This window comes from Argopecten irradians, chromosome 6 (assembly GCF_041381155.1).
Source record: "Argopecten irradians isolate NY chromosome 6, Ai_NY, whole genome shotgun sequence".
NCBI classification, from domain to species: Eukaryota; Metazoa; Mollusca; class Bivalvia; order Pectinida; family Pectinidae; genus Argopecten; species Argopecten irradians.
Genome location: NC_091139.1, coordinates 22,324,332 through 22,350,125, shown reverse-complemented (window position 1 = coordinate 22,350,125; position 25,794 = coordinate 22,324,332). Strand labels below are relative to the sequence as shown.

General features: G+C 36.2%; 1 protein-coding gene across 1 annotated transcript in view; it reads right to left on the bottom strand.

Annotated features, from left to right (window-relative positions):
• Positions 1–1,810: 1,810 nt before the first annotated feature.
• LOC138326397 (protein FAM135A-like) overlaps positions 1,811–25,794 on the bottom strand; it is a 44,595-nt gene continuing 20,611 nt past the window's right edge. The window contains exons 15-19 of the mRNA XM_069272508.1: positions 22,035–22,148; positions 15,500–15,711; positions 13,762–13,872; positions 13,076–13,192; positions 1,811–11,355 (exon numbers count right to left, since the gene is read on the bottom strand). Of these exons, the coding sequence (XP_069128609.1) occupies positions 11,150–11,355; positions 13,076–13,192; positions 13,762–13,872; positions 15,500–15,711; positions 22,035–22,148 (760 nt within the window). The 3' untranslated portion in view covers positions 1,811–11,149. The remainder of the gene's footprint in view (positions 11,356–13,075; positions 13,193–13,761; positions 13,873–15,499; positions 15,712–22,034; positions 22,149–25,794) is intronic.

Genomic DNA, 25,794 nt, shown 5'->3' with positions numbered 1-25,794 from the left:
TATCCAGTCACCACTAATCTGATTGTCCCACTATCCAGTCACCACTAATCTGGTTGTCCCACTATCCAGTCACCATTTATCTGGTTGTCCCACTATCCAGTCACCACTTATCTGATTGTCCCACTATCCAGTCACCACTAATCTGATTGTCCCACTATCCAGTCACCACTAATCTGGTTATTCCACTATCCAGTCACCACTAATCTGGTTATTCCACTATCCAGTCACCATTTATCTGGTTGTCCCACTATCCAGTCACCACTAATCTGATTGTCCCACTGTCCAGTCACAACTCATCTGTTTGTCCCACTATCCAGTAACCACTAACCTGGTTTCACTATCCAGTCACCACTTATCTTGTTGTTCCACTATCCAGTCACCACTAATCTGGTTGTTCCACTATCAAGTCACTGCTAATCTGGTTGTGCCACTATCAAGTCACCACTTATCTAGATGTCTCACTATCCAGTAAGTACTAACCTGGTTGCCCCACTATCCAGTTACCACTAATCTGGTTGTGCTACTATCTAGTCACCACTAATTTGGTTGTGCCACTATCCAGTCACCACTAACCTGGTTGTGCCACTATCCAGTCACCACTAATCTGGTTCACCCACTATCCAGTCACCACTAACCTGGTTCACCCACTATCCAGTCACCACTAAACTGGTTCACCCACTATCCAGTCACCACTTACCTGGTTGACCCACTAATCAGTCACCACTAACCTGGTTGACCCACTATCCAGTCACCACTAATCTGGTCGACCCACTATCAAGTCACCACTAACCAGGTTGCCTCACTATCCAGTCACCACTAATCTGGTTGTGCCATTATCCAGTCACCACTAACCTGGTTGTGCCATTATCCAGTCACCACTAATCTTGTTGTGCCACAATCCAGTCACCACAAATCTGGTTGTGTCACTATCCAGTCACCATTAATCTGGTTGACCCACTATCCAGTCACCACTAATCTGGTTGACCCACTATCCAGTCACCACTAACCCGGTTGACCCACTATCCAGTCACCACTAACCTGATTGTCCCACTATCCAGTCACCACTTACCTGGTTGACCCACTTATCAAGTCACCACTAATCTGGTTGAACCACTATCCAATCACCACTAACCTGGTTGTCCCACTATCCAGTTACCACTAACCTGGTTCACCCACTATCCAGTCACCACTTACCTGGTTGACCCACTAATCAGTCACCACTAACCTGGTTGACCCACTATCCAGTCACCACTAATCTGGTTGACCCACTATCCAGTCACCACTAATCTGGTTGTGCCACTATCCAGTCACCACTAACCTGGTTGACCCACTATCCAGTCACCACTAACCTGGTTGTCCCACTATCCAGTCACCACTAACCTGGTTGACCCACTATCCAGTCACCACTAACCTGGTTGACCCACTATCCAGTCACCACTAACCTGGTTGTTCCACTATCCAGTCACCACTAACCTGGTTCACCCACTATCCAGTCACCACTTACCTGGTTGACCCACTTATCAGTCACCACTAACCTGGTTGACCCACTATCCAGTCACCACTAATCTGGTTGACCCACTATCAAGTCACCACTAACCTGGTTGCCTCACTATCCAGTCACCACTAATCTGGTTGTGCCATTATCCAGTCACCACTAACCTGGTTGTGCCACTATCCAGTCACCACTAATCTCGTTGTGCCACTAGCCAATCACCACTAATCTGGTTGTCCCACTATCCAGTCACCACTAATCTAATCACTTTTTTCTGTGACATATTAGTTTTTACTAAGCAATGAAATAAAGCATGTATTTGAGTTTTGAGTATTTATTACATACAAACATGTACAATATGTAGGAAGCCTAGTCACCATATACCAGGTATAAATCAAACCTAAGCAAGCCTCAGAAATACCTCCAATCACTCGTAACAACAGAGCTCGAGTTTACCTAGTCAAATCAATTACATATGTGTTGTCATTTAAATGTTGATATGACCCAAAACCTAAAATTTAATGCCAATACAGTTGTCTCCAGTATATCATCATGGGTTGAGAACAATAAGTCCCACCTTTCATTGATGATGAAGTTATATTTTTGGTGTGATAGTATGACATCATAATCACCAGAAGGTGGGACTAATAATCCCCAATTACCACATCATTTTACTACCTCAAAATTGTTGTATTAGATATGAAAAAATTGGAGAATGCTATCGTTCTAAGTGCAGTATAAATCAGCTAAAGGCATCACAGATTTCCTTGTACAATACCACAAGTCCAATACATTTATGCTTAACATTTCATTTCTACTTTATATATCAATTAAACTACCTTCCATGTGGGTATAATGTTGTGAGAAAGACAGTTTTTCTATTATAAATGTTCCAAAGCTACAATTTTAGGAATCAAGACACCGAGAAAAATCTTGTATTGGCACAAGAAGTTTTCCATCAATTTTATTACATTAAACACATTTGAAGTATTTCTCATTCTAACATAACTGTGTTGTTTTTCAGTTTATCAATAATAATGTGTATAAAGGGACAGTAATAATTCTGAATATATCAGCAAAGAAATATAAATATCAAAAGAAATAGTGCTTGTTCAATAATAGTCACACGAGTACATACTGAACTTGCTAGGACTCATGAAATAATAATTTTTAATAAATACTTTGTGAACTTGTACTACAGATACTTTTTCACATATTCATGTGAACTTTACAGTTAATTTACATATTCATGTGAACTTTACAGTTAATTTACATATTCATGTGAACTGTACAATCAATTTTTTTTACATAATCATGTGAAGCTGTACAATCAATTTACATATTCATGTGAAATGTATAATTGATTTACATAATTATATTAATCTGTATTTAATATATATATATATATATATGAACCATTAGTTTTTATGTACACAAGAAAATTAATTATCAACCTTTATACTGTTATTAAAAAACATTCCACAAAAATAGAACCTCTGTACTACGTCCAAAAATAAAACAGCATTATGCGCATCTACAAAATTACGTACCTCATCTATTAATAATGCAGCTGGCTGATAGAATTTTAAGGAGAAATTAGAAGGACAAGGTCACCTAATACACCTTTTTGTGTCTTGAACAACACGTAGTAAAATACATATCCTGTAATTTTTATACAGCTCATTCTTATTTTCATAAAATCTGGTAAATTATTTGAGGCAGAAAATATAACTGATCTAAAATTACTGTAACTGTTAGTACATTAAAACCTAAAAATCTCATGTTTGTCTATGAATGCCTGTCTAATTAAATTCAAAAAATTCTTTTGATGTCAAATAATTGTTTAACAGACTTAAAACTTGATTATTCTGACTTAGACTTGGACTTCATGAGGTTATGGGTACAGTATGTACTTGAGCGTCAATGTATCCAGCCCGATTTCTGACAAATTTTGTCAAATTTTGATAAACATGTCTGATCAGACCCCAATTTCTCAAAACAAACATAAGAGTTCAAATAGGACTCATGAGTGATATTTTTGTTACGAAAGTTACTAGTGCATATTATTAGGGTGGTGACTTAAGTAAGTTTTGACTTACCTGGTAAGTCTGCGCTCTTTGTTTTGAGATATTAGGGCTGACCTGTCCAAGACAGGAGTTAGTGCTACTGAAATCAACTACCTTTCGCATGTGTTTTATTTTCACAAATTTCATGATCAAAGTAATTTTGCGAAAAATTCATTTCCATGATATATTATCTACATCATTTATATTGATAGAAATTTTAATCAATCTTTTAAATCCATCAATTAAATGTTAATCTTATTAACTTGTTTTAAAATGAAAATTCCGAAATCTAGTTGCCGCAAAAGAGTTACTTTACAGTATTGAAATATCATTGCAACAAATATTAGCCAAATCTAAATGTGGGACAAATTCCTTCCTACAAACAAAACTCATCAGATGGCAAGAAATTGATTCACCTGTTTGCAAATTACTGGCACATTTATCTTAATGAAAAGTTTGATGATAATAATATTATTCCATAATCATGAAAACTTCACAATTGAACTAAACAAGAGGGACTGCATCTCTCCAATATGTGTTCCATCCAAAAAAGTAGATTGTTGATGGGTGAATATATGAAAGCCGAGACGGACACTGCAGTAACGCATACACTCACCTTGTTCCTTCAGACCAGGCCCAGCAGGCATGTAATCAAAGGACCAAGATGAGAGTATGCGTTACTGCATTTGTATCTGTTGCCCATATTGTCGTCCATCAACAAACAACTTCTTTATAATGCCATAGGTGCCCGATAAAGAAAATGATCATTCTTGGAAAGGTAATAATTTAAATCTTAGTAAGTAAACATTTATGATTCTAATGCAAGTAAATAAACACATTAAAGAAATGAAAAAAAAAAAATTAGACAACCTGTCGTTAATACAATGTCCGACAACTCTAACAACAGATTCAAGAGAATATAAAATACATACGAGTCAATTAAATACATTTGTATGGGTAAAAAGATAACCAATAGTAAAAAGGAAAAAACCAACAACAATAAAGAGAATCTCATTCATCATTATCATTAGCACTACAAAATAATAAACCACATTGTTACAACTCGATTAACTGAATATAAGAAAATCTAATTTGAATGCCTGTTAGCAAAATTGATTGAAGAACAAAATTAATATTTTGTTGTTTTCAACCCTTTCTACTAGTTAAACATATGCTAGTGGCCACCTTAAATAAACTGCCTAATACAGTCAGTTTATGGCCCTCCCAAGGAAACTCGCAGAAATATTGACAGATGGATGATGACGCATTAACTTACCAGCACATTCAGACAAGATGAGCTAAAACTTTACACCTAATGACTGAGCTTCTTTTTAGCTAGTCATGTGCTTTTTCATGATAATGAAACCCATGTTTACATACAGTAAGCATACATGTATGTATATTCTGGCAAATATTCTAGTAATGGCATTTGAGTACATGTGTATATATATAAATCTTTGTATCTCTTATTAGTCATATCATTTGACTGTACCTGGATTATACCACACCTGTATAAGACAGTGCTCGCAGTAAGTTTTTCAGTCCCTTGGGTGGTCACTTAATACAGGTTTGACTGTACCTTTAAGGGCACTTTGTTGAGTAAAATGTGTGATACAATTAAATGAGTGTGGTTCATATATGTAGTCCCACTCATATTACACTTTAAAGGGGCTCGCGGCATTGGTGAAACACATACAAGATTTCCACAAAGGAACTGTTTGATGTGTTCAAAATGGTATACAGAAATGATAGGTTCATTATTTTCAAAATTATTATATGATATCATGTTTATAAAAATATCTATGAAGTAAATTATAACACATATATATGTTTGAATGTTTTTAGTCTTTGGAATTCATTATATGAAGATGAATTGTTGAACAGACACAGTATACAATATATAGCACCAATTAATGGACATGGTGCAAATCTCTACAAAAATATTAGACACTAGTGTTAAAAGGGACTAGATAGGGTGGACTACATAATACATACCTCAGTAACCAAATAAATAATAACAACTATAAGCCAATGGCTAACTAATACCCCTGCTACCCCTCATTGGAGACCATGACAACCAAAAGACATCATCACTTTTGAAAATAGGACCAAATATCCTGACCGGTTATCCATACACAAATCTCGATTATATTTGTTTTACCAAATGACATCTGCATGATGGCTTGAAAACTACAACCATTGTATTTGTCATCATTCAAAACTCTTCAACGTTACAGCCTGTAAAGTGTGAACAAAATCGATCAAAAGATAAATAAATTATTGGCTGGTCATTTTTTTCAAAATCTCTAACGGTAACCAAAATAAAGCCTTCTTGCACATCTTAACATGCTCCTCAACACTAGTGTTAAAGAGTGTCATTGAATTTGTCAAGTTGGAGGGCTGTCCAGACAACACTTGCAGATGACGGACTGACATATTCCATCATAGCCACTTCATTGAAGTAGGGTATAATGACAAGAAGCCCATGGGCCTTAACGGTCACCTGAGTTCAGATACAGAGTGAAACAAAGACATATAAACACTATATATTGGCCCATCAGGCACTTGAAGTCAGCCAGTGATTTTATAAATTTGACTTTTTAATCTATGAAGAGTATCTAGTTCCATCAAATCTGTGAATTCAATTGAAATTTTTTTGAAATGTTATCCATTTTGACCCATTTTTGCCCTGCCCCTCGTGCCCCTGGGGGTCAGCCAGGACCACTATGGATATGGTGGTAAAATGCTATTTCAGGCCAATAATTCTAACCCAGTTTGACTATTTTCCTATGAAAAATAAGCAAATAATGTTCATATATGTGTTTTTTCGATATAAACTATAGTAAATTTGACTCCATCCTCAGGGGCAACTCCGAGATCCCAGGGCCATGAAATTCACAATTTTTGTAAAGGGCCTTAAGACCTTTCTATCTATGAAGAGTATTTGATTCTACCAGTTCCAGAATTTCAGAAGAAGATTTTTGCAGTTTTAGCCTATTTGACCCATTTTGGCCCTGCCCCTTAGGCCCCTGGTGGTCAGTCATGGAAAATTTGTTAATATCATTCAATGGCCATCTCATAGGGATAATTCTGACAACATTTGACTTATTTCCTATTACAAATGACCAAATAATGCTCAAAAATGTAATTTCCCTATATAAACTAAAGTAAACCTAACCCCCTCCCCAGGCGGAAACCTGAAACCCCAGGGTCATATAATTCACAATTTTTGTAGAGGGCCTTGAGACCTTTCTTTCTATGAAGAGTATTTGATTCTACCACATCTGTGAGTAGAGTAGAAGATTTTTGAAACTTTAGCCAATTTTACCCCTTTTGACCCCTCCCACAACCCCCTGGGGAGTGGGGGTCATATAATTCCTAATTTTAATCGGCCTTATGCCTTTGAAAGTTAGTGCAAAATTTCATCGAAATGGCTTCAGCCATTTTTGAGAAGAAGTCAAAAATGTAAATTGTTTACGGACACACGACGCACGACGACGGACAAAAAGCGATTAGAATAGATCACTAGAGACTTTGTCTTAGGTGACCTAAAAAAGTCATTTAAATGCACAACTGAACTCATCTATTTCAAAGGCTTCAACAGTTCATCATGAATTTTCATGGGTGAATGAATTACTGGTAATCAACCTATTAACAAGAATTCCATCGAAGTGGATGTGTCGCATGCACATCATCTCAAAAATAATTATTTACAGTTGAAGATATTGTTAATAATTAGATGAAGTTATCAAATTATCAATAAATATTTAAGTTATCGAGCGGAAACCATGGATTTATCTGATTTGACAATTTTAAAGTCCCGTAACTCTTGCAAATATTAACAGATTTTGACCATTACCAAACTCATCCGAGATCTCATTGAAATAAAGCAATATACTAAATTTGGTTGAAATCGGACAATAAATACTAAAGTTATCAAGCCGATACCATGGATTTATCTGTTTTGAATATTTCAAAGTCCCGTAACTCTTGTAAATATTGACAGATTTTGACCTTTATTTAACTCATATGAGATCTCATTGATATAAAGCAATATACCAAATTTGGTTGGAATCGAACAATAAATATTTAAGTTATCACACGGAAACAATTTCCCGGAAAAGACCACCGACGACACCGACACCGATGCCATCGCCGACATAGTGATACCTAAGTGTCGCCCTTGCGTTGCAGGCAACACAAAAAGAGGCCCAGAGGACCTGTATCAATCACCTGGTATGTCAAGAAATGTTATTGTTATAGGCTTAGTATTACATGCACAACTCTATTTCCCCTAATGGGCCCTGCTGCTCATATGTTCCAGGGACGGGGATTCAGAGCAAAGATTTATACAAACTTTTACCCCAAGGATGTTTTTGGCCAAATTTGGTTACAAGCCATGGAGAACGCTCATTAATTAAAACGATTTAATGGAAATGTTAACAGATGGACAACAGACAGATCACCGGACAATGGACGCTGCGCAATGGCATAAGCTCAACAGCCCAGGTGAGCTAAAATATCTCACTGCGTGATACACATTAAGTAATATTACCATCTCAGGCCTACTACTATATTACATACTCTTATCACATAACATTGGATACATATTCATCTTATATATAATTAATTACTATAACTTTAGACAGTTTTATGCTTCATTATCAGACAATAATATATACAGAAATTCTATACACAACAAGATATCTGCTATAACAAGAATTGAAACTCCAAGCTAAAGTTCATGTCTTGGGATATTTTGGGTCAGTAGTTGGAAATCATTATGAGAGGATGATACATTATAAGTGGTGTTCACTGTATCTGGGAAAGGAATTCTTGTCATATTAATGGAAAGAAACAAATGTATGCATATCAATTAGAAACCAAACACATGAACTTCAATTTTCAAAATATCACACAATTAATTCATGAACATGAACATGTAGTTGCAAATAAAATTGATATGACAAAAAAATCAATGCAGTTACATTTTAAGAAATCACACATGTGGGTCAAAACTTAAAAAAAAAAATCAAAATACAAAACAAAACAAAAAACCCTTTCAGATCATTGTCAAAGAAAAACACAATTTAGTTTTCAGAAAAATTAAATATAAATAGTACATGAAAATTAAATATAAATAGTACTGGTATGATCAGTTGTGATAGTGCTGGTCCAACAATCATTTAATTGCACGGTTATAAAAGAATATTAAAGAAAGCATTTTAAGTGTAGCAGATTTGCATGGAATTGAATTATTTGGTTGCTGCTGATCAACCCAGATCAGTCCTAGCCACATATACATTTATATCAACCTTTAATTATAGTTTATTATTTAAATGCCTACCTAAACCCTGCTATTATATTATGCCAGTAAAGGAAATTACAAGATAGGACAAAATATTGAGGACATCTCATGTATTGTACAGTAAATCTAAATTAAATCTGAATTCAACAGTTTCTCAAAAACGTATTTACTCAAAATTATTATTGCACTATGGTAATAATGCTTTCTAAACAACGAAAATAAAAAATGTTTGCCGTCATTTTAATAAAAGGAATTCTGGAAATATGCTAAAATTTTATTAAACAGGTTAAACAAAATTTTAGTACCAACTGATTGTCAGAAGGGAGAGAACTCTTCTACAACATGTTACCTCAACAAACAAAATGTTCTATGATAACAGTGAGATTCATTCATGTAGAACTTGCATATTATTCACAATATTTCACATCACATCAAAGTAGTCTTAATCAGAATGACACCATCATGTTCAAGTAACAAACAAGATGCTAAAGCGCCTAACTACTTAATGGTCACCTGAGTTAGGATACAGAATGTCACAAAGATTGGGCCATGCACCCAGCAGTATCTTGATGTCAGTCAGGACTAATGTGTGGTATCAATATCAAAACATCTAAAATTTGGGTAAAATTAAAACAAGAGATCTCAAGGGTGTTAATAGTCATATGACAATCATTTTAAGTTGATTGATCCAAGTGTCTCACACAAAGGATATAGATATATTAGTTTATTCACATCTTAGTTTATCATTTATCATATTAGTGGATTTAAGTACTACATTTATATAGCATGTTTTGAGTAAAACTCATGTTATATCACTGATAAAGGACAAATCAGATAATAACTTCAATAAGTACATCATACAATTTATTTGAGGCCCTTCACTCAGGTCATGTTAATATTGGTGAACAATGATGAATTTTGGATGAAAAAATATTTATCTGTATAACTCATTTATGATTTTTAAAGTTGATTCAAGAACAATAAACCAAAGAAATGTGAAATAACTTATTCTTCTGTTAGACTTTATTGTGGGTAATTCATGTGGCATATTGATTGTGGGAAATAAGTCATGAACTCACCAAGAAGCCCAACGAACAAAAATTGGCACTGGACAAAAGGTGGTGCCATAGGCAATTGACTCTATTGACATTTTTCTCTCTATATAAATGTAATACTGTGTCAAGGTCTATAACTCTGTTGGCCATAAAACACTACCCAAATTCAGAAGAAGTATGATAATTAACAAATTGTATAATATGTAGTAATGGGAATACTCTCAATTCACAGTCAGATAATTTATCTTTAATTTAATACAATATAAACCATGCCGTATAAATGTCACTAGGTATCCAGAAACATAAAAAATAGACAGATTTCAACTGGTAGGACACTGTGGTTATGTAGAAAAGAAACTTCCACATACGTTAGTGTACATGTATATCTATATACCATCCATTTGCTCAATACAGCCCTTTGAAATTTCCTATTGAAAAACACATGTCTCCAGCCCCATGTTAGTATGTGTGTAGTACATTTGTTTTGGTCAATTAATCTTCGAGAACCAATCAACACCGAGAAAACAAATGTACTACACACATACAAACATGGTGGCTACAGACATACATTTTTCAATCAGAAATTTTAAAGGGCTACATTGGGTAAATGGATGGTATTTAGACATGAACTAACTAACCAGTAAGTTTGTTTTCTACCAAACTTTCATGCTTATGAAGCTGAAGTGTTGACAAACAGTGGTTTGTGAGCTATCCATTAGAGCCCTGGCGTGTTTATTGGAGGACACCACAGTGTCCGACCAGTTGAAATCTGTCTGTTTTCCGATGTTTCTGGATACCTAGTGATATTTATACGGCACAATATATATTTTATCATATACCATATTAAAGATAAATTATCTGGCTGTTGATTGAAAGTATTCCCATTGTCACATCTTATACAGTTTGTTAATAATCATACTTTTACTAAAATTGGGTAGTGTTTTCTGGCCAGCCGAGTTACAGACCTATACACAGTATTACATATATAGAGAAGATGTCTATAGAGCCATATGCCTGTGGTGGCAGTATAATATTGGAGTATTGGATATAGGGCTAGTCAATTACCAAAAGTTATTTAATGATTTTAGCCTATATGACCCATCTGAAATTGATCTGGATTAAGTCGGGCAATTGAAATCTCAGAATACTACACTGGAATTTAATTGAATTCTAAAACAGAGTTTAGATACAAAAGTTATGATGTAGAATAGGATAAAAACATATGAATCTATTTAAAATATTGCAAACCAGTAACAGTCATGAATTTTTCAATGAACATTTCGGAGTCAAGAACAGCGATGTGAGCAGCCCTTCCAATGATTGTGTTTGCTGTGTTGGTGAGGGCATGAAAGACGTCATAGCGAATGAGTTTACACTTAGGGTTGTTCACTATTGGAGTCAGGATGTTGGCCACCATCTCACTATATATAGCACCTGTAAAAACACACAATCAATTAACTGTTTAATTAAACTATTTAAACAATAATACAAATTCTAAGAATTCTATACATTGTATTCTGATAAATCTATTCCTTTCCACTCAGAATGACACTGGTTTAATCACACAACCATACATCTTTTAGTTTATTAACATTGTACAATTTTATACAGTCAAACCTGTGTGATGAGACACAAAAGGGAAAAACAAAATAAGACATGTGACTGAAGGATCCCAACATCACAATATGTACCACCCATTCTCGAGCTTTCTATAGTGTCACATCTTACAACGACCACTTACCCATTCCCGAGTTTTCTATACTGTGACCTTACAATGACCACTTACCCATTCCAGAGCTTTCTATACTGTAATCTTACAACGACCACTTACCCATTCCTGAGCTTTCTTTACTGTGACCTTACAACGACCACTTACCCATTCCTGAGTTTTCTATACTGTGACCTTACAACGACCACTTACCCATTCCTGAGTTTTCTATACTGTAACCTTACAACGACCACTTACCCATTCCTGAGCTTTCTATACTGTAACCTTACAACGACCACTTACCCATTCCTGAGCTTTCTCTACTGTGACCTTACAACGACCACTTACCCATTCCTGAGCTTTCTATACTGTGACCTTACAACGACCACTTACCCATTCCTGAGCTTTCTATACTGTAACCTTACAACGACCACTTACCCATTCCTGAGCTTTCTATACTGTGACCTTACAACAACCACTTACCCATTCCTGAGCTTTCTCTGCTGTAACCTTACAACCACCACTTACCCATTCCTGAGCTTTCTCTACTGTTACCTTACAACGTACTACTTACCCATTCCTGAGCTTTCTCTACTGTAACCTTACAACGACCACTTACCCATTCCTGAGCTTTCTATACTGTAACCTTACAACAACCACTTACCCATTCCTGAGCTTTCTCTGCTGTAACCTTACAACAACCACTTACCCATTCCCGAGTTTTCTCTGCTGTAACATTACAACGACCACTTACCCATTCCTGAGTTTTCTCTGCTGTAACATTACAACAACCACTTACCCATTCCTAAGCTTTCTCTGCTGTAACCTTACAACAACCACTTACCCATTCCCGAGCTTTCTCTGCTGTAACCTTACAACCACCACTTATCCATTCCTGAGCTTTCTCTACTGTGACCTTACAACCACTCACCTATTCCTTAGCTTTCTCTACTGTGACCTTACAACAACCACTTACCCATTCCTGAGCTTTCTATACTGTGACCTTACAACGACCACTTACCCATTCCTGAGCTTTCTCTACTGGGACCTTACAACGACCACTTACCCATTCCTGAGCTTTCTCTACTGGGACCTTACAACGACCACTTACCCATTCCTGAGCTTTCTCTACTGTGACCTTACAACGACCACTTACCCATTCCTGAGCTTTCTCTACTGGGACCTTACAACCACCACTTACCCATTCCTGAGCTTTCTCTACTGGGACCTTACAACGACCACTTACCCATTCCTGAGCTTTCTCTACTGGGACCTTACAACCACCACTTACCCATTCCTGAGCTTTCTCTACTGGGACCTTACAACCACCACTTACCCATTCCTGAGCTTTCTCTACTGGGACCTTACAACGACCACTTACCCATTCCTGAGCTTTCTCTGTGTGACCTTACAACGACCTACTGTGACCTTACAACGACCACTTACCCATTCCTGAGCTTTCTCTCTGAGCTGCTTTGCACATCTCTATCCTAGAGGAATGGTAAGGTACATAGCGATCCTGAGAGGATCCCACCAGCAGTACATGGCGGAACATTTCCAAACCTAAAACACCATATCAGAGAACATTTTACATTTGTTGAAGCATTTTTTGCAAACATCACTTAAATAGTATATCATTTGGCTGCCTTTTTACAGTATAACAGTATAATCTCTTTTCACAATAATATTATATGGAGAAAATATTTTCAGATTTCTTTTTTGCATTATATTCTTTTAGTTGGTTGTTAATTATTATCCAAACCAATGTCAAAATGAATATACCAAATAGATAAATATTTACTCCAACACACTCACCACTAGTAGTGTGGTGGGCGTAATTGACTAGCTGGTCACTTCTATCTAGCAAAGATAGGTTGTTAATCAAACATCACTACCATTACTCTACTGGTTGTGTTTAGTGACCTTTTAAACAATCTATCCAACAGGAAATATTTAAGAATACTGTTTTACTGCTAGATATTGAATACATTTAGTGACAGCTCCTTCCAACTCCCCGACAACACTCTAGCAAACACACCTTATCATTTTACTGCTAGATATTGAATACATTTACACTTCCAACTCCCTGTCAACAGCGAACACATCTTATTTATTAATGAGTAAAGACTTACCAGCCTTCTGACTGAGTTTGTACAGGAATGATTGACGAGGATCATTGTGATCTTTGAGAGAAAGTTGTAACAGTGATCCAGATTTCTTCCACTTCTGCATAAACCACATCCCTGGAAGTATAGACAACAAAAAATAATGTTAACAGATGTTTCTGTATAAGCATGACAAACACTAGCTGTGAATTTGAGGGAGATAATAAATTAATTATGTACTGTATCATAAAATTCAGAATACCTCACAGATACATGTTATAATGTATTTTAATACTTCCTATAATATTGTGTTTTGAAATTGGTTCTTATGGCTAATTGGTTCAACATGAGATTCTGATCCAGAACAAATGTAGTACTAATCATTTCAATTAAGTATACAAGTATCAAAACTTTTTGATGTAGTATATTTGCTGATTCTATTTTCCTTACATACACTATAGTAAATTGACTCCCCTCCCCAGGGGAAAACTCTAGACCATAGGGTCATATAATTCACAATTTTTGTAAATGACCTTAAGACTTTTGGTTATTTGATTCTACCATTTCCAATTCAGAAGAAGATTTTTGAAGTTGCATACTATTTGACCCCTTTTGGCCCCATCCATTTAGGGGGCTGGGACCATATATATATAATTCAAGATTTTGGTTGACCTTTGGCCATTGAAGGTTTTATGCAAAATTTCAACAAATGTGGTTCAGTGGTTTTGAAGGAGAAGTCCAAAAATGTAATTTGTTTATTGTTACACGACGGACGATGACGGATAAAAAGCCATTACAATAGATCACTTGAGACTTTGTCTCGGTTAACCTAAAAACCTGACTCCACTCGCTTCAATGTGATGGATACAAAATTGTTAGTTAAGTTAACAACAATGATAGTGGAATTAGCAAATTCTGTGGAATACCGTATTTTCCCTATTAAGAGCGCCTCCTCTAATAAGGGCGCGCCCCCACGTTTTTTGCTGAAAAAAAATCAACTAATTTCATACAATTTTTGTGCCAGATTGTGACGATTTATCTCTGCAGACGCTAATGAAATATAGTTTTACATCAATCTGATGCCTAACAGATATCTAATCAGCTTGTATAAACAATAAATTTATTGCACTGAATAACTTGCCAAGTATTTACACATAGAAATAGCTAGAACGCCATGTTCAAAACAAAACGTGTCACTTGAATGTCCCACACACGTGTATGGATGAAGACTAACTGGCATCAACATTTTAGCGATGTCTGTACAGGTTTTTATGAATACTTACTGTATATCTATGATAAAGGTTCCTAACTAACAGTAATATTATCATTTATAAGCATTTTATTGTGTGCTCTTGTCGGTATTCCCCATCTGCCACAAAACGAAAGTAGCGATCGAAAGCACCGTCCGCCATTTTGTGTACGCAAGGTAAACAAACAGGCTAGCATGAAATACAAAAATTCCGTGAAACAGACATATTTAACCAATGTTTAATACTTCTAGTGCATACATTTCTTCATTATTATGTAATTTCAATACTTACTTGACTTCAAAACGAAAGTTGGTTATCATAAGTTTCAGAAAAATACGAAACTAAAAGCAAGATGACTATAGTCTGTTTCGGAAAAAAACATCTAAAAATGGTCTCAAATAACCGCGCCCCCCTCAGTCATTTACCCGCGCCCGGCGCCCTCATTAGGGAAAATACGGTATGTTGAGATGCTAGTGACTATTGTAAAGTTAGAGGTTTCGTTGCAGTACACCTACCCATGTTTACTAAACCACTGCTGTTGTAGAGAGTGCCCAGGTGGGGCCCTGATAGAGAGAGGAACGTGTGCAGTTTAGGCACAAGGTGAGCCAACTTAGGTCTTGACACCACAGATCTAACTATGATGTTTCCTAGGGAATGTCCAACAAAGCTGCAAGACAAACACAGTAATTTCAACAAATAGGTGGGAGCAAGGATATGTTTTGTCAAAAATTACAGATTTTAGGCATTATCAAATTATATATAGTAGATTTAATGAGTCTGAAATGGAATTGAACTTGAATACAATTATAATCTGATGTTTATTTGGCAGGAAGTAAACAGTAATGGGTCATACTTATACTTTTATATAGTTTGACAATGAGCAGTATACTGTTGAAGCAACAATGAAAAGTTAATTAAAAAGACATATATAAGTGATAAATTATCCTAGAGATATTAGTAATTTGAATAACTTGATATCAATGGATTCTTTATCAAATGATGAATTTTGAATATCAATTAGAGTATTTTTGCTGATGAAAATAACACTTTATTTGCATATATCAGCCCAAACATTTATACAATTATGAATCTCCATCCCATAAACGATACTATATACAAAGTATGAGCAACATCCATTCATAACTTTCAGCGACACGCTGTTTGTAGATGTATGGCCAAATTGACTGACCCTCATTTAGCCCCATTGTTCAGTTCGCCATGAGGTCAGCCCAACCATTTCTGCTGACCAACCATTTGTACAATTTTTAATCCTCATCCCATAAAGATGCTACCAGCGGTATTTGGTCCAATTCTCTCTGATCTGTAGTTTTTGACCAGACCAAAGTAAACTTATTGTAGAAATCAATGTCAGTTGTTACAGATAACACCAAAACCTTAACCTGGTCATTTCAGCCCATTGGGATACTTGAAATTCTCAAGATCTATGTTTTCAGCCTTTAAATATTTGAACAATGCCATAAGTCCCCTCTCTTCAACAAGAGGCCCATGGGCCTTAACGGTCACCTGATTTCAGATACAGAATGAAACAAAGACATGCATATAAACACTATATATTGGCCCATCAGGCCCTTGAAGTCAGTCAGTGATTTTATAAATTTGACTTTTTAATCTATGAAGATTATGTGAATTCAGAAGAAAGATTTTTGAAATGTTATCCATTTTGACCCCTTTTGGCCCCGCCCCTCTGGTCCCTGGGGGTCGGCCAAGACCAATATGGATATGATGTTAAAATGCTATCTCAGGCTAATAATTCTAACCCAGATTGACTAATTTCCTATGAAAAATAGGCAAATAATGTTCATAAATGTGTTTTTCCTTTAAAAACTATAGTAAATTTGACCCCTCCCCAGGGGAAAATCTGAGACCCCAGGGTCATATAATTCACAATTTTTGTAAAGGACTTTAAGACCTTTCCATCTATACAGAGTATTTGATTCAACCAGTTCCAGTATTTCAGAAGAAGATTTTTTAAAGTTTTAGCCTATTTGACCCGTTTTGGCCCCATCCCTAAGGCCGCTGGGGATCAGTCATGGAAAATTTGTTGATAAGATTCAATGGCCATCACATAGGGATAATTCTGACAACAATTGACTAATTTCCTATTTTAATGACTAAATAATGTTCATAAATGTGTTTTTCCTATATAAACTAAAGTAAACTTAACCCCCTCCCCAGGGGGAAACATGAGACCCAAGGGTCATATAATTCACAATTTTCATAAAACACCTTAAGACCTGTCCATCTATGAAGAGTATTAGATTCTACCATTTCCAGTATTTAAGAAGAAGATTTTTAAAGTTTGAGCCTATTTGACCCCTTTTGACCCCGCCCCTAAGGCCCCTGGGGGTCAGTCATGGAAAACTGGTTAATAGGATTCAATAGCCATCTCATACTGATAATTCTGACAATATTTGACTCATTTCCTATTACAAATGATCAAATAATACTCAAAAATGTGTTTTCCCTATATAAACTATAGTAAACTTAACACCCTCCCCAGGGGGAAACCTGAGACCCCAGGGTCATATAATTCACAATTTTTGTAAAGGACCTTAGGACCTTTCTATCTATGAAGAGTATTTAATTCCATCACATCTGTGAGTGGAGAAGAAGATTTTTGAAATTTTAGTCAATTTTACCCCTTTTGGCCCCTCCCCCATAGCTCCCTGGGGGGTGAGGATCATATAATTCACAATTTTGATTGGCCTTATGCCTTAGAAGGTTTGTGCAAAATTTCATTGAAATTGCTTCAGCAGTTTTTGGAGAAGAAGTTGAAAATGTAAATTGTTTACGGACATACGACGCACGACGGACGACGCACGACGGACGACGGACGACGACGGACAAAAGGCGATTAGAATAGGTCACTTGAGACTTCGTCTCAGGTGACCTAAAAAGGTGAGCTAAAATTAATTCAATTATGTGGAATAAATTCCATATTCAACAATCACTCATGTAACCTTTTAATCAATGAAACATTTAAAATATTCAGTCAGTAGACACACACATACACCTCAATATAACACAGCTGTAAGGGGGCCATGAAACAAATGTAGCAGAGTTAGAAAGGTCATGAAACAAGATAACACCATCTTATACTATACTCATAGCGGCAGGGTTGAAAATACATACCTCAACTGATAGTGCAAGCAGGTTGATACCAGTACAAATCTAGGAATGATAGAATCATTCTGACTCAAGACGATTCTGTCATCAACCTCAAAATTCAGCAAATGTATCCATGTTAGAAAGGAAGAAAACAAGTAGTTTTATAAACAGAAATAAATATATTCTCAAGGCTATGTACTGTTATCAGAAGTGAGCCGCCAAATTGGACCATTGAAGTGTTTTTAAAGAAGTATCCACTGGTAACAGAGTCTATTGAAACACAAATGTTATATTTTACAAATGTAAAATTTGACTACCGACCTGTAATTGCTGATAACAATTCTCAAATATATTTTCATGTTTTGTGTGTAAAAAGTCATCTTTGACTTAAAAGATATTATCATTGGATCCATTTCCAATGATATTTAATGGAACAGTGTAACTGCACATAATGTGATTGATAAGGTTTTGTCATATTGAGGAAAAGTCTTTCTCAACCAATAGGATTCCATAGGGATCTTAATGCCGACCAAAGAATTGATCAACAAAAAGAGGGAATCTTTCCTCTGTTTTTCAAACTTACAAAACAATTTGAGAAAGTTTTTTCTCAGTACTTAGTCTTCCTGGAAATAGTGGTAACAATCTTCAATCTTTCATAGTTATGAAAAGAAGTTTGATTATTGCCGGATGGACAGAAAACAATTTGTATCATGAATGGTTTGTTATTGCATAAACTGCTCTTTGCCATTTGAACCAGGTGAGCTAAAAAACTGCAAACTTAATCTTTTTAAAAATACAACATTAAAGGCTCATTAAAATATTAATAATTTGGACTTTTTTTCAAATTAAAACACATTGAGATGGTTTTTAAAACTTTACCTTGATATCGTTCGTTACTGATTAAGAAACTCAATTCAGATACCCCGGAAGAGCCCACTCTACTAACATACGTCCGCAACGATCAGTCCGCAATGTCAGGCACTGTTTACCTTCTTGTCAACGCAAACAAGATTAAGAATAACTCATTAAACCAGTATTTATTTTTCTTTAGATGACTTCATATGTAATTTTACCAATAGCCCAATACAAAACAGCACAAATATCTCACAACACCGATAAATAAATAAGTGGGCCCCCCATTGCGGGTCTGCTCCTCGCTCACCTGCTCCTGGCCATGAACTAAATACTACCAAGGCTATTTGATTTTGAACAGTAATACTAATTTATTCATACAGAAAGAAGGATTTTTTAAAGACCTTTGTTCCATTTTCCTTTTAATTCCGACTCCCGCCCCCCCTCAGGCCTCTGGTGAACCAGACCCACCGTTTATACTAATTTGGTTCCCCTTAACCCAAAGGAAGGCTTTAGACACAATTAGAGCAAACTCATTCCTTCCTACAGAAAAAGTATTTTAAAAAATACATTATAAACAAATATTTCCATGGTGTTACTGTCAAGTGCAGAGAGCAATGTCTATGACGTGCTTGAAACCGAGACCCTATAAAGCTGGTGCGAAATTGAGCGAGAACCTTTTGTGACTTTATAATTACAGTACCTCACCTTGCTACAAAGCTACCAATACAAACAGCGAGGTGTTTTCAAAAGCCGAGCAATAAAACATCTAGACCCGTGCAATATAACATTTCACATGGAAGTGTGGCAATATAACTCTTCAAACTGTGGCAATAAAACAAAAATTTTATGTGAACAGTCAGCATAATAGTTTTGTAATATTTTATTTCCTCCTATACAGATTTTGTTGTAAACAAATTATTGTAATAAAATACAAATAAGATTTTGGTTTATCTGAAAAATAATTTAAACACAACTTTTGCCATTTTAGAAGGTTACCAGAATGTGTTTTGGTGAAAGAAACCTGAAGAATCCATGGAACAAGAGGCCCTTAGAGCCAGTATCGCTCACCTGGTTTTGTAATGCCAAGAGCTAAATTTCTGGTATACAGGTTCACTTGTATTCTTTCTGAAGGAATTTTTCAACTTTAACTTTTAATTCCCCTATTCTAACGCCCCGCCCCTCAGCCCCTACCCCCCAAGCATGGGTCAAGAGGCCCAATTTATACAATTTTCATGGTTCCCTCTTTCTCCACCACATGAATGTTTGGGGGCCAAGTATTGGATACAAATCCATGCAAAACTCTAGAGACTAACCAATGCCTGGGTGGCTGGGAATAAAAATAACTGTTAAAGTAGTCTAATTCATTAGGACTATCTTGAAGCTACTAATTCTTTCTCATTAAACTCCTAATTGTCAAATGCCAGCCCACGCCCCACACTCTTGTCTCCGTGATGGGATCAGAGCCAAAAAAATTTACTACTAGTTCTTTTTCCCCTTCCCCCGAAAAGGTTTATTGACCAAGTTTTGTAACCAATGCCATGCAGACTCTCTAGGACAAAGTTTGATTTTATACGGATTACAAACCTCTAATTTCCCCCTATTAGCGTCACCGCCCCCGCCTATGATCCCTGGCTATGGGTCAGAATCACAAATATTTATACAAAGTTCTGTTCATACTCTCGCACCAATGAGATGTTGTGGGTGCCAAATATATGCGATCTACATATCCAATTGCAGAACTTCAAGGACTAGGAGCGACTTTAAAAGGATTTACCCAATCTATATCCCCAATTGGGCACCGCGCTACTCTAGACCCCCCGGGGGTCAGACGCCAAAACATATTATTAGCAAGATTCTGATTTCCCGCTACAGCCCCCCAGGAAATAAATCGTTATTTTACTCAAGAATCTTGGCTACAATCCATGCAGCAACTCCTAGACAATTAAGCTATTATATACGATTTCACCTCTATCTCCCATATTTGGGACCCCGCCCCGCTTATCTCAGTGGGGGGTCAAAGCGCAAAATTTATACAAGTTTCTGTTTCATCTTCCCCCAAGTGATGTTTAGTGTAGTCAGCAAATTGGTTACAGATTCCAAGCATGAAACTCTAGGAACCCTAGTAGCCTATTTATGAGGATTTACCTCTATTTCCCATATTGGAACCCCGCCCCTCCTGTCCCCCGGGGGGTCAGAGCCAAAATTTATACAAGTTCTGTTCATCTTCATCCCCAAAGGATGTTTGTGGCCAAATTTGTTTACAATCCATGCAGAACTCTAGGACTAGTAGCGATTTAAAGGATTTACCTCTATTTCCCATATTGGACCCCGCCCCTCCTGCCCCCGGGGTCAGAGCCAAAAATTTATACAAGTTCTGTTCCCCCTTCTTCCCCCAAGAATTTATTGACCAAATTTGGTTACAATCCATGCAGAACTCTAGGACAAGTAGCGATTTATATACGATTTATCCTCTATTTTCCCTATTGGCAGCCCACCGGCTCAGCTTGTCTCTCTGTGGGTCAGATGCCAAAATTGTTATAATACAAGGTTCGAGGTTCATCTTTCCACTACCAAGGAAGTTTGTGTGCGACAATATGTATGGTATACTAATCCATGCAGAATCACTATAACTCACGTAGGCGGATTTAAACTGATGATTTACCTCTGATTTCCCCAGTATACAGGACTCCCGCCAACCACACTTTTTTTTTGTAATGACTGCCCCCGGGATAGTGTCAAGTCCAAATTAAATAACAAATTCATGTTCCCCGTCCTCCCTAAGAAATGTATTGTGGCCATTATTTTGTTACAATTCACATGTCAGTACTCTATGACAACAGAAGTGATTTAAAGGAAAAATGTTGACGGAACATGACGAAGGACAGACGACGGTACAGACGGACGGACGATGGACGCTCGCTCCATGACATAAGCTCACATCACCGGCCCTTTGGGGCCAGGTGAGCTAAAAATTGGTTTAACCATTTACCTGTTTTCTTCCATGTTCATCAGTAGAGTACATCTCAGTTATAGGAAATTCAGAAAGAGGAAAAGTTTCAAAAATACAAAAACTTACCATCTAAGCCATGTACACAAACGACCAGGTGTACCCCATCACCAAAGTCTACATCATCTGGTGTGTGAAAGTAAGGAATGGTCGACGCTAGGCTGGAGGCCTCACTGTAAGGACAGTCGTAAAGTGTTCACAGTATTAACTACGTCTGTATTAATAAATCATGTTCAAATAATCCATAACAATTAACAGACCTGATGGTCAGTTACTCATTGCTCTATCTAATGGTCAGTTACTCATTGCTCTATCTGATGGTCAGTTACTCATTGCTCTATCTGATGGGCAATTTACTTATTGCTTTATCATAGATATGATCATGATTAAGTCATAATGAACAAACATTGCGAAATTTAAGTCAAGCAGATTTTGTGAACCCAAGAAGCCAAACTAATACATTAACATTGTCACTGCTCAGTAAGCTATATGTTACTTGTAAGTGAAAATTTCCAATATTATAACATTGTCAGTTAAGCTACGTTGTACTAATACCTTATTTAGATTTCAAGAGGTTACAAAATGACTGTGTTTCAATTAGTGTGAGAAAACATATTATAATCAAAATATTTTAAAGGGATTGAAATGTTGTATTTATCTTTGTATATCTGCTTTATTAACAGGACTAATTCATCAACTGTTATTGTTTAGTCAGTTGCGTTAATAGCAAATGCTGAATGTGACTTTATGTCTTAATGAGTTTTCTGTATTTCGTTATATGTGAACGGTATTCAATTTCAATCCTACACTTGCTAGCCTATTTAATGTATTAGTTTAAGTTAAGGTTGAATGGACAGAGCTGATCCATATGCAGTAAATGCTATTTTTAATCAATGTCTCCGGTATATTGTTTTCTACAAATCGGATCATTTAATTGTTAGCATCGTAAACATATGTTTCCTCTTACATTAGTGCCTTTCAAATGATATTTTACAGTGCTTATGCATTATTTTTAAATCATATATCATGAGTGAATTAGAGAATTTTAATCAATACACCGCACTGTAACTCTTGACATACGTGTAGATCACTAACTAGACATTCACTAGACCTAACTTACACTTCAAATTCTCTTCAGCATTTCACAACATGCATTTTTATGAAATGCACATTTTATTAATGATTGAAAAATCATCCTTATAAATATTTTAAATGCTGGAAAGCAATACTTAAATTGTTATTGACATGCAAGGTTCGTCACAGACTGTGGCCAGTACATATGCCTATTTCAGACTATTGATGGCCAACCTCAGATGGCGCAAATACCCTGTATGCCTCAAGCTATTAACCTGGTCCCATGCAGTTCAATTAAAGGGGTTTTACTGTACATATATGAAAGTCAAAGTGCAAACCAAGAGACATTCAATGTAAAATTTTCAGAAAATGACTATTACTGACAAAATACAACAAGTGTTGGTATCGGACCATGACCTATCACCTGGTGTCATGGCTCAGTAGCTACCGTGATAGGTGAGCGAGCCGATACAGCAGATAGACAATTGAAGTATGTAATCTCGGCTCTGATTGGTTGGGATAGCTCTGTGGGCGTGGCTAAGATACAAAGAACAATACGACAGATAAATTCAGAAAAAAGCAACAACATACACGCGTACCTAGAAACGATTACGTGACAGTACGTTAAACTCTTCAATTCTACAACATACAACACTGCCATATCTTTTTGATCAGTATTATCAAACATATCTATATAAGTCTCAGTCTCAACAGTCTTGAAAATGAATCTTTGATTTGTAAAGTTGTAACTGTGTTATTCATTAAAGTCGTACGTTAGCCGTTGGTTTTCCTGTAATCCTTGCCTCATGAGTCGAAATATATATCCGCTACATTAAATCAGGAGACTGATATTTATATAACACTTGGCCGCAACAAAATAGCTCTGAACGAAGAACGGAAGATTTCTGACAGATGGTCGTTGTCACAGCTACGATTCTGTCCCATTGACCGTAGTGTTGAAAAACATCCAGCAGTGAAAATGTTTGCAATTAAATTCAACAATATCCAACATTTCTAAAATTAACTAATTATACTTTTACCCACCTTAATGTCTAAATTATATTTGTAAGCACATTTCAACTCACATCCCGACACGGTTCACTTGGCCGCCATAAATAATTTTCATTAGCCTACTTTACCATATTTGGAATAACCTAACTTACTTGCACACATTTTGAAGGTGATATCCACTATGAAAGGTGATTTCCCACATTTTTTAACTCTAGTTTGAAAAATTGTTCTGGGTAAAATCCAAATGACACTGGTGTTTTGCAAATAATGTTTATTTTGAGTTTGTTGACTTTTATTAACTTTTTACATTTTGATTGCTTCATTTCGTCACGTTGTCCGGTAAATCAAACATGGCGGTGTTTTGAAAAGAAATATGTGTGTGTTATGCAAGGACATATATGTATTCTAAATCCTTGGTGTTGTGTTTGCCTTGGATTTTGCCTCTAATATTAGATGAAACATTATTATCAGCAGATTTGTTATTTGAAAATTGATCACAGTTGTTAGTACAATAGATTTACATATGGGTATTATCTGAGAAATGTATTTCTATCAGCCTGACACTTGATTGGACTAAGGTAAATTGCAGAGCAAGGTAACCAATGAGAGGCCCTGTTACTTACTGCGCTGGGTACCTGACAGCATCATCTACCTGCTGTGTGACCTACTGTCCTAGCAAGCAAGCTATTACAACAGCGACACCCCCAACACTTGTTTTATTTTGTCAGTAAAAGCTCTTAACAAATGCAGTGGAACAACAGCTTAATGTATTGATCAATTTGATGGTTAGTTTAGAGTAATTAAATTCACATCTCAACATGCTTCTCAATCATTGTCTTTAATGCTTCATTACAGTCAAGCAATAAATATTTGAGAAAACAGACAACTAGAGTAAAAGTTTGGTTACTCTGTTTTCATTGCATCAATTAACAATTCTCTACCTGATATAGAGTTATCTGTTCTTGTCGTATTGATTGCCAAGTGATGTGTTACAACGATGGTATTTTGAGAAAATGATGTAATTTTTGTATTACTGTGAAAGCATTTATTTTCGTTTGGGTCAATTTTCGTGGATTCTAAAACTTTACAATTTCGTTGGCACTTAAATTTGTGGAGAAGACCTTACACATTACCTTTAAAAGTCAGTCGACACTGTCACCTGTGTACTGTGTGATCGCTCAAGCGGAACTAAGCTTTACAACACATCACTGTGAGTTACAATTACAAGCTAGAGTCGGTACTCAGCCAGTGCTTTTACATATGTATCCAACAAACAATTATCGTGTCACATATTGATAGAGTCATGATATACTCAATCAATTATTTGTTGGTACATGTTGAATAAGTCTATGAAATTCTGAAAACTATCTTTGTTGGAACAATATTTTCCAGCTTTGAACTTGTCATGCTAGTCCCCGAAATAGATTTTATGTAGTGAGGTATTAAACATCCTACAATGTATGAACGCATAAACTTACATGACAGGTTCTGTATATATATATTCGTGGAAATGTAAATTCGTTGATTTTGGTCGAAAAAACGAAATCCATGAAAATTAAGCCAGAACGAAAATTAATGATTTCACAGTATAACAATCCATATACCCACTGTAATACCCCCCCCCCCCCCATTTTTTGTAAGACACATTCCTGTTACATGGCTACATGGTGTGCTCAGGCCAGAACTATCACTTGTTTGTGCTTGGTTCTTCAGCACAAAACCATGGGATTCCAG